Genomic DNA, 12,847 nt, shown 5'->3' with positions numbered 1-12,847 from the left:
TACTCCTTGATAACAGCTGCAGGCCAGACATTTGTCCTACAAACGCAGGGAGGGAGGCTGTGCATTAATGCAGGGTCAGAACTCACAGAGGGAGAAAAATGAGAGTCCTGAGTCAGAAAGAAAGAGAAGAAAGTGCAGTGGTATTTGTCCATTAGAGTTGATTTTACAGTTATTGCAGTGCGGTTGCCCAACCACTGTAGATCTATAGGGACCATCATCTTTGACTCATGGTTAAAGAGCGTTTTGGCAAAATATCAGAATAAAATCAGAACAGCGGAGAAGCAGATGCTGGAGGTGTGATGCAGACAGTCATACCTTGGTAGATTATAAAGTGGAGCCATGCGGAAACAGGCAACGACGGCTCGCTTTCTCTGCTTGGACAGCAACTTTTGCCACACACATTTCTTTGATCTCAGTGGTTGTTCAACCTATGTGGAATGGAAGATAACATGATTAATGAGAGGAGTAGATCAGCATTCTTTGACAGGTTAACTGAAGGGGGAAAAAAAACACATCTCTGTCCGTAAAACTAGTTAAGATTTTCCTCTGCTCTTGTTTTTCGTGTGTTTTCACCCATCATGAACTTTTCTGTTTCTAGTGGATAGGAAAAGCAAAGGAGTCAGAAATGTTGAGATGCTAAACAGAACCGGGCAGTCAAACATCATTGCAAATTTGTGTTTTCTCTATTCTCTATCTATTTCTCTATCTATTATGCTTATCTGAACCAATAATTATTCAAAAAACTGAGAAAAAGATAACTAACTTTTAAAAAAAGTCTCACATTTTAATATACACAAAACACTTTGATCAGTGAAGCTCTTATTAAGAGATATGATGAACACAGTGGTGTGTGTGTGTGGAGCACAAAGGCCTCAGCCATCTAATATGTCCCCAATGGCCAAAATTAAATGTAACATCATTTATCATTTGCAGCCTATCTAGAGTGCCATTTGAATTGTGTTTGGTAACATCATTATTAATGTTTGAGTCCTGACCTGCTCCAGGTTGAAGACAGCAGCAGAGATCCTCTGGATTCGGTCCACCACTCTGTCAGGGTCTGGAAGCCCCTCACTTTTCATCGCTATGTCCTTGTACAGGTTTAGCTGCCACCTTACTGCTGGGTCCTCTGACTGAGAGTGTGTTACACAGATGGATGTAAAAAAATGAATACAGAAATTATAAGCTGATAATAATATGATACTGATTAAGATTAAGTTCACCTTTACTCGAAGATGTAGATTCTGCCGGATGTGATCTTTGACCTCTTCATCTGTGTCTCTCTGTTGGAAAATAGCAAGAGTGTGGAAGAGAACTTGAGCACTGTTCTAATGAAATTAAAGCTGGGGTTGGTAGTCTCGGAAAACTAGCATGAATTTGAATGTAGCATGTCCTCATCACTCCGTCTAACCCCTCCCCTCCTCCCTCAGAGCTCCTCCAAAACGACGCCCCCCCTGCTCACATGCACGAGCGCCGCTGACTTGCGACCATATGATGGTGACTGATTCAAAACCGGTCCTCATCAAAACATTATCATAGTGAAAGTTAAAAACACAAACAAACATGGCTGCTGTTAGTACTCACAACTGTCATTCTAGCATTATCCAGTTGTACTGGTGACACGATATCAGGAGAAAAGTTATAACACATATAAAACTGTAACAGCTCTACTGCTTGTTCAACGTGTTCAGTGTAGATGTTCTTAATTCCTACAGTGTTGACAGTCAGTGAAGGCATCAGGATGTGAGTGTGTGAGCGGGAGAGAGGAGAGACAAGAGGAGAAGTTCTTCATTCATTCAAACATTGATTGTTGCTTTGTTGGTTGGCGTGATCACGGCCAACAGTGACCGGTTATTAAAGATCAACGTGTTCACGAACCGGCTCGTCATCCCTACAGCGTCCGGACGGACGCTACAATACATCTACATTTCTGTAGGACTTACTAAATGTCATTAATTCTTCTGCTTGTCAGAGCCCCCGTGGTGAGAGCTTTTTAGACTCTGATCCGGACTACAGTCCTGAGCAAAGCACCTCATCGGGTCAGAGGGGACAGGCCCGAGGTCGAGCGAGAGGGGCAGTCAGTAGAGTCAGGGGAAGCAGCGGCAGGAGACGGAGACTCGGAGTGCATGCCGGGGAAATGTACGTGCAGGAGGCGGGCAGAACGGCAGAACGGCATTTGAATGGTTTAAAATTTTGGGTCCCAAAAAACGGTGATTGGTTGGTGTTTTCCCAGGTTTACTCTGGCTGTAGATAGCAGCTTTTCTTCGCTCTTTTTTAAGAACACATTATGTATTGATTACCATCAGGACATAAAGATAATTTTAACCACTATAACAAAAAGTATATCTAAATCTGATTACCAACCCCAGCTTTAAATGCTTCATAAATGTGTTCAGGTTTAGGGTCAATTATATATCTTTACATCGACTATAATCCCTTAAAGCTAATGTAAAATGTGTGACTGGTGCATGGTCACATGAAAAGTGTCTCACCATGAGGTAGCGAATCTTGGCTATGGAGATGAGCTCCTGGTCTCCTGGTGTGCACATGTTGAGGCCAATGGGCAGCATTTTCTTCAGAGCGGCCACAATCAGCGAGGTCTGAATGGAGTAGAACTCACCACGCCTTTTCTTGTGTCTCCTCTCCTGGTCTTGTCCTCCAGACTGAAAAAATCACACATTTAATCTGAGACAGCATGAGGTGGTGAAAAAAATACCATGGCATCTTAATCTGGTTTAAAAAGCTAAAAGGCTAGTCTTTTTAGGCAATACATGAAACTTACCTCTTTTTTCCTTTATCTTATTTATTTTTAACTTTAAATTGATATCTTAAAAGTATTTTACTGGAGATTACCACGAGTACAAGCACTCACAGTGAATTTAAAAAAGGCTGAGCCAACTGAGGTGATTATTTTTCAGTCCTGGCCAAAACTATGACAAGACTGATTCTGTGCCACTGGAGCATTACTACACTTACAAGTCAGCTGAAAAGTAAAACTAGCAGACCAGCTCTAGTGTTACCACCGAGGGGAGACTGAACTCTGGAGTCAATATGAAGCAGCTGGCAAAGTGAAAACACTCATTTTCATATAACTGAAAATACACAGACATACATGTAAACACACAGTTGAACAACATCTACCACGACATCACATCGATAGCTTCAGGGAACTATTGGTCAAACACACTGGGGGGTAGCACAATCCATCAACTACAAACACACCAATCACATGTGATCACATGATATGTTGCAAAAGAGGCGGGGCTTCATCACTCCAGAAGAGACGTAATCCGCCCGTAAAGGAAATGAGAAAGAATGTAAGTTTCCAAATCACACGTGATGATGAATGGAGGCCACAAATAATAAGGGACATTATGTTGAGAACTACACTACAGACTATATGGCACAGCAGCACAAGCTATTGGCTTCTCTGCATGGTGACTGCAGAATCAAAGCCAATAAGCTGGCAGGTAAACGGCGCATGCACTGCATCACTCTACCTTTTCCTTAAAGGACTGTTTGAGATAGAGAGAGGGACAGAAAGAGAAAGAAAGGTAGAGGGAAAAGATGAGGGTGGGGTTAATGGAGGCACGCAGTCCTCGCATGGACGTGAACTTCAATGAAAACCATTTGTTTGCCTTTAAACCGCTAATTCAGGCAGACAAGAAAGAAAATGCTGTAAATCCTGTTATGCTTGGGGTGTGAAGGAATATTTGCCTAATGAGAGATGCTTGTTAGTTTTTGTCATGTGCGTTCACATGCATGTATAAATTCATAAACCCATACACAGACACACACAATCATAAGTCAGGGTCAGACATAATCCTGCTTATTTTGGGTGTTTGAGTTTTTCATAAGAGCATTGGGCCTTAATTGTTACAGGAGTCCTTAAAATGTTTCAAAGAGTTTTATTGCTGTCTTAACAGGGACTCAATCGTGACAGCGTTGAGAGGTATAAAGCAACACAAAGCCTACCTTGGATATCTTGGTTTTATTATCTCCGGTCAAGAAGGAGAGATTATTGATTTCATTCTGGACCACAAAGTTTTGTTCTTCTCTTTTGAAATTCTACAGAAAGACAAATACCAGAGAGTGACATTTATGTTCAGTCAGTGTCACCTACACACTTCTGCTTTTGGTCGCTTAGCATGCATAGACAGGAGAAACTTACATGTGACTTGCACCACAGTATAAATATCTCTGCAACCATTTTGAAGAGCTCATTAGAGTCCGCATCTGGTTCTTTCAGCCACCTAGACCTGCAGAAAAAGAGAAAGATAAATACATCCTCTATCTTTTCTGCAAGCACCGGCATCCTCCTGATCCCCTCCTAAATACTTCCTAAAAACAACTTCCCCCATGTGTCAGTGAGCTAACCTGTTGTTATCCACATAACGGATGAGCATTGGGTAAAAGGCATACAGGTCCCTGCAGAGTACAGCAAACTCATCCAGGATGAGCAGCTCGGCCTCCTGTGTGTCTCCTTTACTGTCTGCTTTCAGCAGCTCTTCCTCAGACACCACCTTTACTGTCTTCTTCTTTAGCTTCTCCAGTGTAGGCAGGAAGTGGCTCTTGAGCAGGTCTGCACGGGCCTTACTGATGATGGGTTGAACATACACTTCACAGGGAAAAGGAGTGGAAATGTTATTTTTTTTATATTTGATCTAAAATGTGTAGTTTTGTTTAAAACTTGTTCATATTTTAGCTGTATTCTTTCCTGTTCTATGGAGTGTCAGAAATATATGTTTTTTAGATAAATAAATATGGTAGTGTTTATAGAATTAAAAGGTTTTAGGCAATGAAATACATTAAGCCTACATCTGAAAACATAACAACAACATTTTCTACTTAAAATTGGGAAAAAATGTAAGAAATGGGCTGGTAACACTAAAAAGCCACCTGATGTGGCTGAAGGAAATTGTTTTCACTGCAAGTATTTTTGTCATTATCCTCAGCTGTTGTAGAAACCTATTCCCACCTGCAATCCTCTTCATCCAGGAGGCTTCATCAATGCCCAGGTTGTTGTTGAGGATCTTGAGGATGTTGCCCAGAATGAGGCTCAGGTGCTCTGAGGTGACAGTGGTGCAGCAGACACTGCCCCCGCTGGCTGGCTGGTTCTCAGGGCCCCTCTCCCACCAATAAGACAGATAGTTACACAGCATGGGCAGCACCACCTCGATGACATGAGGCATCTCTGTGTATCTGGCTCCAGACTCAGCCATGTCATTGATGTCCTTCATTAGGCCGTCCAGCCGTGGCATGCCAGGACACATCTCCTCCACTGACTCTTGAATGCCAAGGACTGAAAACGCCAGAGGAGATTCAAATACTATGCAATGCAATACATATAAGTGTCTGATTACGAGCAGGAACAAAGTACATTTCAGCCTCTGTTAAACTATAAAACAAAGAGGACATTTTAAATGGGTAAGATGATTTTTTATAGACAGACATTTGCTTTATTCATAAAATAGTAATGTGATTAGCCACATTAGTCCACCCCTACTAATGAACTACTCAATTTAGGATTGTTACAAATGACTCACTGGCTCGTTCTCTGGTGCTCTTTGTATTAAAGATGGAGCAGGGGTTGTACATGTTGAGCATCGGCTCCAGGAAGGCCACAGGCATGGCTCCAGCGAGGGTAGCCAGACACTGACCGAGAGCTGGGAGCTGTCTAAGGGACACAAAGAGGACGAGGGTTGGTCAAAGAATTTCTGAATAACAGCAAGTAATTTTTATCTCATGAAATTCAGATACCTTTCAACATAGATGTTCTTCCCTGTGCCCAGTGCATACAGACTGGTCAGGATTCGATAGCAGGACACTTGGACATCATCCACTGGTAAAAAAGACAGAATATTCAATTTTAAAATCTGTAGAGCCGTGCTATTGTTTCTATGGAGCTTCACTCAGGCGTAGAGATGTTTGGACCAAATGTTTACAGACATGCTAATACACTCACAGATGTTGACTCTTAGCTGGAATAAAGCTTTGTGCAACATGTTTTTAAACTACATAGTTTAGCCTGTTATTATGCTACCTAATAAGCAAGCTAATTACACTCCAAGTAAAGCTGAGGTTGATTGGAGAGCTATTAGTTGAGCTGCTGCATTGAAATACAATTATTTCTATTCTTTTATACATTATTCAGGCTCCACTGATGAACTCAGTGTTATAAAGATATGCAGGAATGTCCATTGCTGTTTTGCTAATTCATATTAACGGGGGTAACTTTAGCATTCACTTGTTTTGGTCAGCAATAAATATGATCTTTGGTATCAGGATCTAAGAAGCATGTCATCACTACATTTCAAAAAAGTTATCATTGACACTCGACTCCACTGCTTTAGCAGCCTCTCGCACAATATTTGATCATCTGTTCTGTCAGGACTCACAAAGCAGGTCGACTCCAAAGTGGTGTTGAGTGATGTGCTCAAACAGAGCGGTTAAAATGGGGAGCAGAGCCACCGTGGTGTAGTTGATATTCTGCGACACTCCTTTCATCTGCGAGCGGGAGTGAGTGAACTTCCCCAACTTAAGGTTCTCAAACGTCTTTTCCAGGTCCTCCGCTGCGTTCTCAAAGAACGTCCTCAGCCCCACCCTCACCAGCTCAGAGCCAGACTTCATCACCGTCCTGTTTGAGTGAGAGAGAGCGTGATAAATGACTGAGACCAAATGAGGGAATATGCACGGGCAGGGTTATAATAAACTACTGGATACCCCTTAGTATGCAAAGGACAACACTGTTTACCCGCAGGAGGACACACTCACATATGCAATTACTTCACTCTCACAGTCTGTGGAGGTTTTTAGTCATGAAATATGAGACATGAGTATCAACCTGACTGCCCTTACACTGAAACATGATTTATATGCTGAATTAGGACGATATGTAAATCTAAGGTGAGCTTGCCAATATTGGGGCTTAGATGTATCATGTACAATGCATTACTATGATTAGGCCGTCCATTTTCAGCATTTCACAGTTCATAACATTGCTAAATAAATTATCCATTGAAATGCCTTGATGGCTCCCAGACAGAAGGAGAAATGAAAGACAGAATCTGTGGGCATCAGCTGTAGCTCTTCAGCACAAACAAGACACAATAATAAAGTGCAGATTTAGCCTCATTATGCGTGAGCTGCATTAAAAACAGTACATTGTCTGGTAAGAACACCATTAGCCTCGGGCAACATGGGTTGCATGAATTTGCTTTGTTTATTTAAATGCCAAATGATTCTCTCTGTTAATGTCAGTGCCTCCTATAAGAGGCCAAGTACCAACTGCTCAACAGAAAAGGCTCATGACATACGTGCTCCCCTTGAAGGGTTGGCAAAGGTAAGATCGTTAGTCAGTGCTTTACGAGTGGAAAATGTAGTAATGTGATTTCTAAAGCAGTTATTGTTTAAACACAATAATCATCAGACCAAGGGCTGTTTTTGTAATTTATTTTTCAGGGTGTTTCTGCCGTTATTAGATAGGACAGTTGAAGAGAAGCAGGAAATGTGGGTCTTTATGCCTTCTGAGGCGCACACTTTAACCGCTAGGTCAAACTTGCACCCTCAAGGGCTTTTGTTTAAACTTAAACAACTTTTAATTTGTGATGTTTCTTTCTTTTAAATCTTAAGGAGGAAGTGCAACAATGCCAGGCTCCCCTTAAGCCTTGAGTGCTGCTTCCTGTGTCCTCACCTGGTGTCTAGGGTGTGAGCCAGGATATGCAGACAGCTGACAATAGTGGTGGCATCACTCCCTATAAACAAGACAATAATAGCAGCCATCAATATAATGCAAACATACACTGCCAACCATGTTATGTCTGTGTAAGTACAAAGGCCAGGCACCACAGTTGGTTGTGTTGTATGTACTTTGGTAATGAGGATTGAAACATTAAATGCTATATGTATTAGTAACTAATTGATTGATTAAAGCCTCAAATTCTACATTTCAGCCATCATTACAATAATAAAGTTGCTTTATTTAAACTAATAATTTAATATTCTGGGAAACAGGCATAATGTTATTTGCAGTCTTCAGGGAATTACATGAGAAGACTGACACAATCCTTATGTCTGTATGAGAAAAACAAAGCTACACCAAGGTGTGAGCTAACTGAGCTTTGCATTAAAAGTGGAAACTGCTAGAAAAGGGCAGCCTGGCTTTGTACAAAGTTAATGAAATCCGCCTACCAGCTAGAGTAGAGCGTACATTAACATGTTATATCTGCAGTATTTGGTTTCCAACATGCTACTCTTATATTTAAGGCCAACATTAATAAAGTTTGACAATAAAAGAACTCAAAAGGCATCAAAGAAAACCAGCTTGACAAAAGAAGAAGCACCCACTTTTATAAAGCATGTCTGCACACACACAAAGGCACGCAAGCACACACACACACACGGCTGATCAGTCAGTAGTAACCAGCTTACCAAAGAGAGAAATCCTATGTCTGACAAGAGCTGCCAGTTTACAAAACAGGCTGGAGGTATGATGGATAGAAAAGGGAGGAATTTAGACAGTTAAAATGAGTAAATCTATTTAGAGAAAATTAGTTACAAAGACGGTGAAAGGTTGTTGGCATGCTATATTCTTGTAGAATAAAGGAACTGAATGTTTTCACTCGATACCTGGTTACCATCTCCTTCTCCTTGTTGGAGGAGTAACCGCTGCTGCTCAGGTTTTTGTTTGGGGAGGAGAGGAAATAGAGGGAGTGGTTCTTGAAGTACTGGTCTATGAGTGGAAGAAGAACCTGAAGGAGGGGATCATTAATGATAAGATCAGATCGTGTCATTAGAAAATGAATGTAAAAGACTTAACTATGCATAAACAGCTGTATTTATATCTCATACTTACTTTGGCAAAAAACTTGATTTCTTGTTCATGAGGGGACCTGTCAGTTTTTCCACTAGCAGCCATGGCCTCTGGATTAATATAAAGTTACATATTTAATAGTAAAAAGCAATACTACATAGGCTTTCTTGATGTCATGTTAATGTAATATTAACTTACCAAGGTGAGCGATGAACTCTTGGGCAGATTCAACATACTTGAGCAGCTTTTTGAGAAATTTATAAGCAAACCTCTTCTCCATAGAAGAAGAATCCTGCTCTAAATCTTTTAAACCTCTGCAAAAAATAAGATGTCATGCATAAATTACGTTCAGCACCTCTGGATTTTTTTGTACAGCATTTGATAAATGTGAAGTAATGTTGCAGAGTAACGTTTCTGCAAGCTAGTAACATTACAATAAAAACCTTGTGATGCTGTAACCATTGATCTGCAAGAACCGGAAAAGATCTTGGGCCTTCTCTCGGTCACGGGCCTTCTCCTTGGCTGTCAGTGTTTCGTATGGCACCAACAGAGGGTGTGTTCCTCCACCTGATACGAGATACAGCTCTGTGTTAATCAGCTATGGCTCTCTTCTTTGTGTCTCTGACTGCAAATTGTGTCGTGAATAGAATGGACTTTTCAAGAGAATCTATCCATTCCAGATCAGAGAAGAGAAAACATGCAAAAACTCTAAGGCAAACACAGCAACACTTTACACCCACTAAGCCACATTCTTCTTCTCTTCCTCTCTTGTTTTGCTAATGTCTGTGTAATATACGTGTTTTACGATTCACTTCATTAAGAAATCACCTCTGCTTCCGAGGTCACTCTTTTTCTTCTTGGCCCAGATGTTATGGTAATTTTCAGCTAACACCTCCACCATCCCCTTGGACCAAAAGACAAACATTACATCGCAGTGAGGGGCATGTCTCGCCCACATAACTCATTCACAGCCAGGAAATACAGCTTTCATTGTGTATTCAGAGATTGTTTGATGTTAGAAAGACAAAAAGCATGACAACACAAATGTGAGGTCACTCACCTGCAATTCCCTTGATAGAATCACATTACTCGTGTCTATAGGGCTTGGATTGAAGCCATTTGCCTAGAGTTGTTGGGGAAGATGCATATTAGCAATGAGGCCCAGTACATTGATAGCTGGAGAGAACACAAGATTTAGGCTTTAATAGCATTTGTTAAGGGATTAGTCTATGTCTTTAGGCTTTCAGTCTATTATATAAAGAGATTAGCAACAAAAATAAGTCCACTCTAAAAAACCCAGTTTGAAGCTGTTTGCCTTGATAGCAGCTGTAAGACTAGATTAGTTGTTTTAACTCAACTACAAATATAAATAAGGATATGAAAGCAAGAGGAATGAATTAGCAAGAAGAGATGCTGAAATAGTATATAAGTAAATGAATGAACAATTGAAATAGTTTTGTCAAAGAGTATTAAAATATTAGCTAGTGAAACAGTTAACCACTGAGTTAGGTTAGCTAGCTATACTAACCTATTAAGCTTATCACAGTCCGCTAAAAAGATAACTTAAAAAACTGTTTGAATGCCCATATGTGATTTATGCAAGAACTTATTGTAAAAACTTAAAAAAGTTGGAAGAGAAAGGTAAAACTACAAAGAGTTGACTCAGAAACTAACCTACTGTAACGATTGAAATTAGCTTGAAAAGAAAGTTAGCCCTTGAAATTGTTAGCCTAAACATCAATTAACCGTTGAAATAGCTTAAAGTTAGGAATAGACGTTACATTTTTTCATTAAATGAAGAAGTACAAAGCATTATGACACAATTGAAGAGAGATGAGTCATATGAAAGATAACCTTTTGTGTAAAGTTAGCTACCCTTTTGAAACACTCAATTTTAGCTAGAGGTGAATACACTGATATTATTTAGCTTGCATACTGCCATTGACTAAATTGAAAGATAACACTAAGCAGTAGTAACATACACAATGTGAATTTGATTTAAAAATACATATCATTATATTATCCACTTAAAGAAAGTTGAGCTTACTTCACATCTATCTAGTCTCCCTTTCTCTCTTCATCCCCTTGTCCATTACATGTGCTTAGCTCCTTTTCCACACGCCCTTCCACTTCAATATTACACACCTGTTTACTGTTGTAATCAGCCCTATCTTGACCATTCACCCTCTTGCTCACCTGTCTTCACTTTGCTAATTAGCCTCACTACAAACTGTATATTGGACCATTTGTGTTTAGATCTTGATGCTGGTTGCATGAGCCTTTTGCCTTCATGCACATGTTCCAGTCTGGTTTTCATTAACTGTTTGCCTACCTCCCTATGTTCCAAAACCTAACTGTGAGTTTGTAGTAGATATAATTCTAAATGTCACTGTATGTGTTTGGGACTTTCCTTCTGCACTCCCAGCCCTGAGAGTTTATACTCCCTTCTGGCCATAATGATAAGCTTTTTTATTTGTTAAATTTAAATTAAACATTTAAGTCATTTCCAAGATAGACGGAAAACATCCCAAAACAAAAACATATGACTCATGAAAGGATTAGGATTTTTAAAAATACTTGAACATGAGCTAATCATCCTTCCGGAGACTAAAAATTCAGCTGAAAAATTGGCATAATTGCATGACCATTTTACTAAAAACAAGCACTTTTGATGTTTCTGTTTGTTTATAGAATATTATCTGGACTGTACCTGTGAAGTCTGAGAGATCTTTCGCATTTTCTCAGTCTCCCTCAGAGACATGGTTTCACCATCTTTTGTCCTGTCGATGCTCCAGCCCATTGCCAGCATACTCTTTAGGGACTCTCTGATAGGCCATCTGTAAATCTCTTTCTCCTGAAGCACAGAGACAGGAATGGGGAACAAGCCCAGAATCCTCAACCTCTAGGTTATCTCTCCAGTGTTAATCATCTTCACAAATCTCATATTTAACATTTTTTACCTTCTCTGTCAGGGCTTTGTAGGTCCTGAGCTGAGGGTGCGTCTTAGCTTTCTCATCCACACAATCTCCATATTTCCATCCAAGCAGCACCTGAGGCAAATGTACAGAGGGATGTACAAGGGTGAAAGGAATATTCATTGCTTTCACAGTCCCCTGAGGATGTGATTTATGATTTGAAAGACTGTGTAGGAGATTAAGTGTGCATCACACATTAAGGAGCCATGGTACATTCAGTTCCTGCTGTCCTCAGCCTTTGTTCAATTTTTTGACAGATGCAACAACGCAGGCTATGCAGTTGGCACAAAAGGAAGCAGAGGCCTGCTACACAAAGACTGGCACAATTATTGCCAGGATACCCAGAGGATCTCTTTTAGAAATATCATACAACACCTCACCAAAGGCTCCTGTGTTAATAGAAAACAAGGATTGATTTGAATTTCTTTTTCACTTAGATATGCATGAAGTATTTCCTCTTGATTTTGTAAGCAGTATATCTTCACAGAGGCTATTTAGGTTCCCCCATTCTCTTACAACACTTAAGACTTGTTCCAGGTCAAGTACTTTGTACTTTTCTATCCATTTTCCCAGAGGAAAGCTCTCCTATTTGGCCTTACCTTTTCTGCCGACCATTTCTCATGTGAATGCTCTGCATATTTGTTGACGACATGCTCAAGCTTCTCCGGGAGAGCAATGCTGGAAAAAGAGTTTGACAATCAGTCAGCTTGTGTATGCAAATATATGTTAACTAAGTCATGTACTGTGCACATCACTACAGGTATGAAACAATCAGTCAGGCTGATAGGGAAGTTCTTATTGACATCTGGCTAAATCTTGGCTTACTTAGCAGTATTGATTGGTTTAGGGTCAAAGTTGCCCTGAGCATCTACAGAAACAGGCTTCTCCATTGCGGTGCTAATGGAGGCATCCACGTAGTCAGGTGGCAAAGCTCCAGCTATGGCACTCAAGCACGGCATGGCCATCTTGAAAAGTTCTGCATCATATTTCTGCGAGGCAAGAGAACAAAAATTACAGACTTAGTGTGAAACCCAGTTCTTCATATTCTATTTTAGGCAAAATC

The 12,847-nt window shown here is 40.4% G+C and overlaps 1 protein-coding gene across 1 annotated transcript in view; it reads right to left on the bottom strand.

Annotated features, from left to right (window-relative positions):
- LOC117805906 (ryanodine receptor 3-like) overlaps positions 1–12,847 on the bottom strand; it is a 137,643-nt gene that overhangs the window by 16,204 nt on the left and 108,592 nt on the right. Inside the window, exons 53-75 of the mRNA XM_034674508.1 lie at positions 12,610–12,773; positions 12,384–12,462; positions 11,770–11,859; positions 11,520–11,663; positions 9,870–9,932; positions 9,638–9,713; positions 9,253–9,376; positions 9,008–9,123; positions 8,852–8,919; positions 8,626–8,747; positions 8,428–8,477; positions 7,691–7,751; positions 6,396–6,634; positions 5,758–5,839; positions 5,544–5,674; positions 4,976–5,299; positions 4,375–4,615; positions 4,169–4,256; positions 3,973–4,065; positions 2,490–2,660; positions 1,221–1,280; positions 996–1,130; positions 316–428 (exon numbers count right to left, since the gene is read on the bottom strand). Of these exons, the coding sequence (XP_034530399.1) occupies positions 316–428; positions 996–1,130; positions 1,221–1,280; positions 2,490–2,660; positions 3,973–4,065; positions 4,169–4,256; positions 4,375–4,615; positions 4,976–5,299; positions 5,544–5,674; positions 5,758–5,839; positions 6,396–6,634; positions 7,691–7,751; positions 8,428–8,477; positions 8,626–8,747; positions 8,852–8,919; positions 9,008–9,123; positions 9,253–9,376; positions 9,638–9,713; positions 9,870–9,932; positions 11,520–11,663; positions 11,770–11,859; positions 12,384–12,462; positions 12,610–12,773 (2,834 nt within the window). The remainder of the gene's footprint in view (positions 1–315; positions 429–995; positions 1,131–1,220; positions 1,281–2,489; positions 2,661–3,972; positions 4,066–4,168; positions 4,257–4,374; positions 4,616–4,975; positions 5,300–5,543; positions 5,675–5,757; positions 5,840–6,395; positions 6,635–7,690; positions 7,752–8,427; positions 8,478–8,625; positions 8,748–8,851; positions 8,920–9,007; positions 9,124–9,252; positions 9,377–9,637; positions 9,714–9,869; positions 9,933–11,519; positions 11,664–11,769; positions 11,860–12,383; positions 12,463–12,609; positions 12,774–12,847) is intronic.

This window comes from Notolabrus celidotus, chromosome 22 (genome assembly GCF_009762535.1).
Source record: "Notolabrus celidotus isolate fNotCel1 chromosome 22, fNotCel1.pri, whole genome shotgun sequence".
Classification (NCBI taxonomy): Eukaryota; Metazoa; Chordata; class Actinopteri; order Labriformes; family Labridae; genus Notolabrus; species Notolabrus celidotus.
This window is presented reverse-complemented; position numbering and strand designations above follow the sequence as displayed.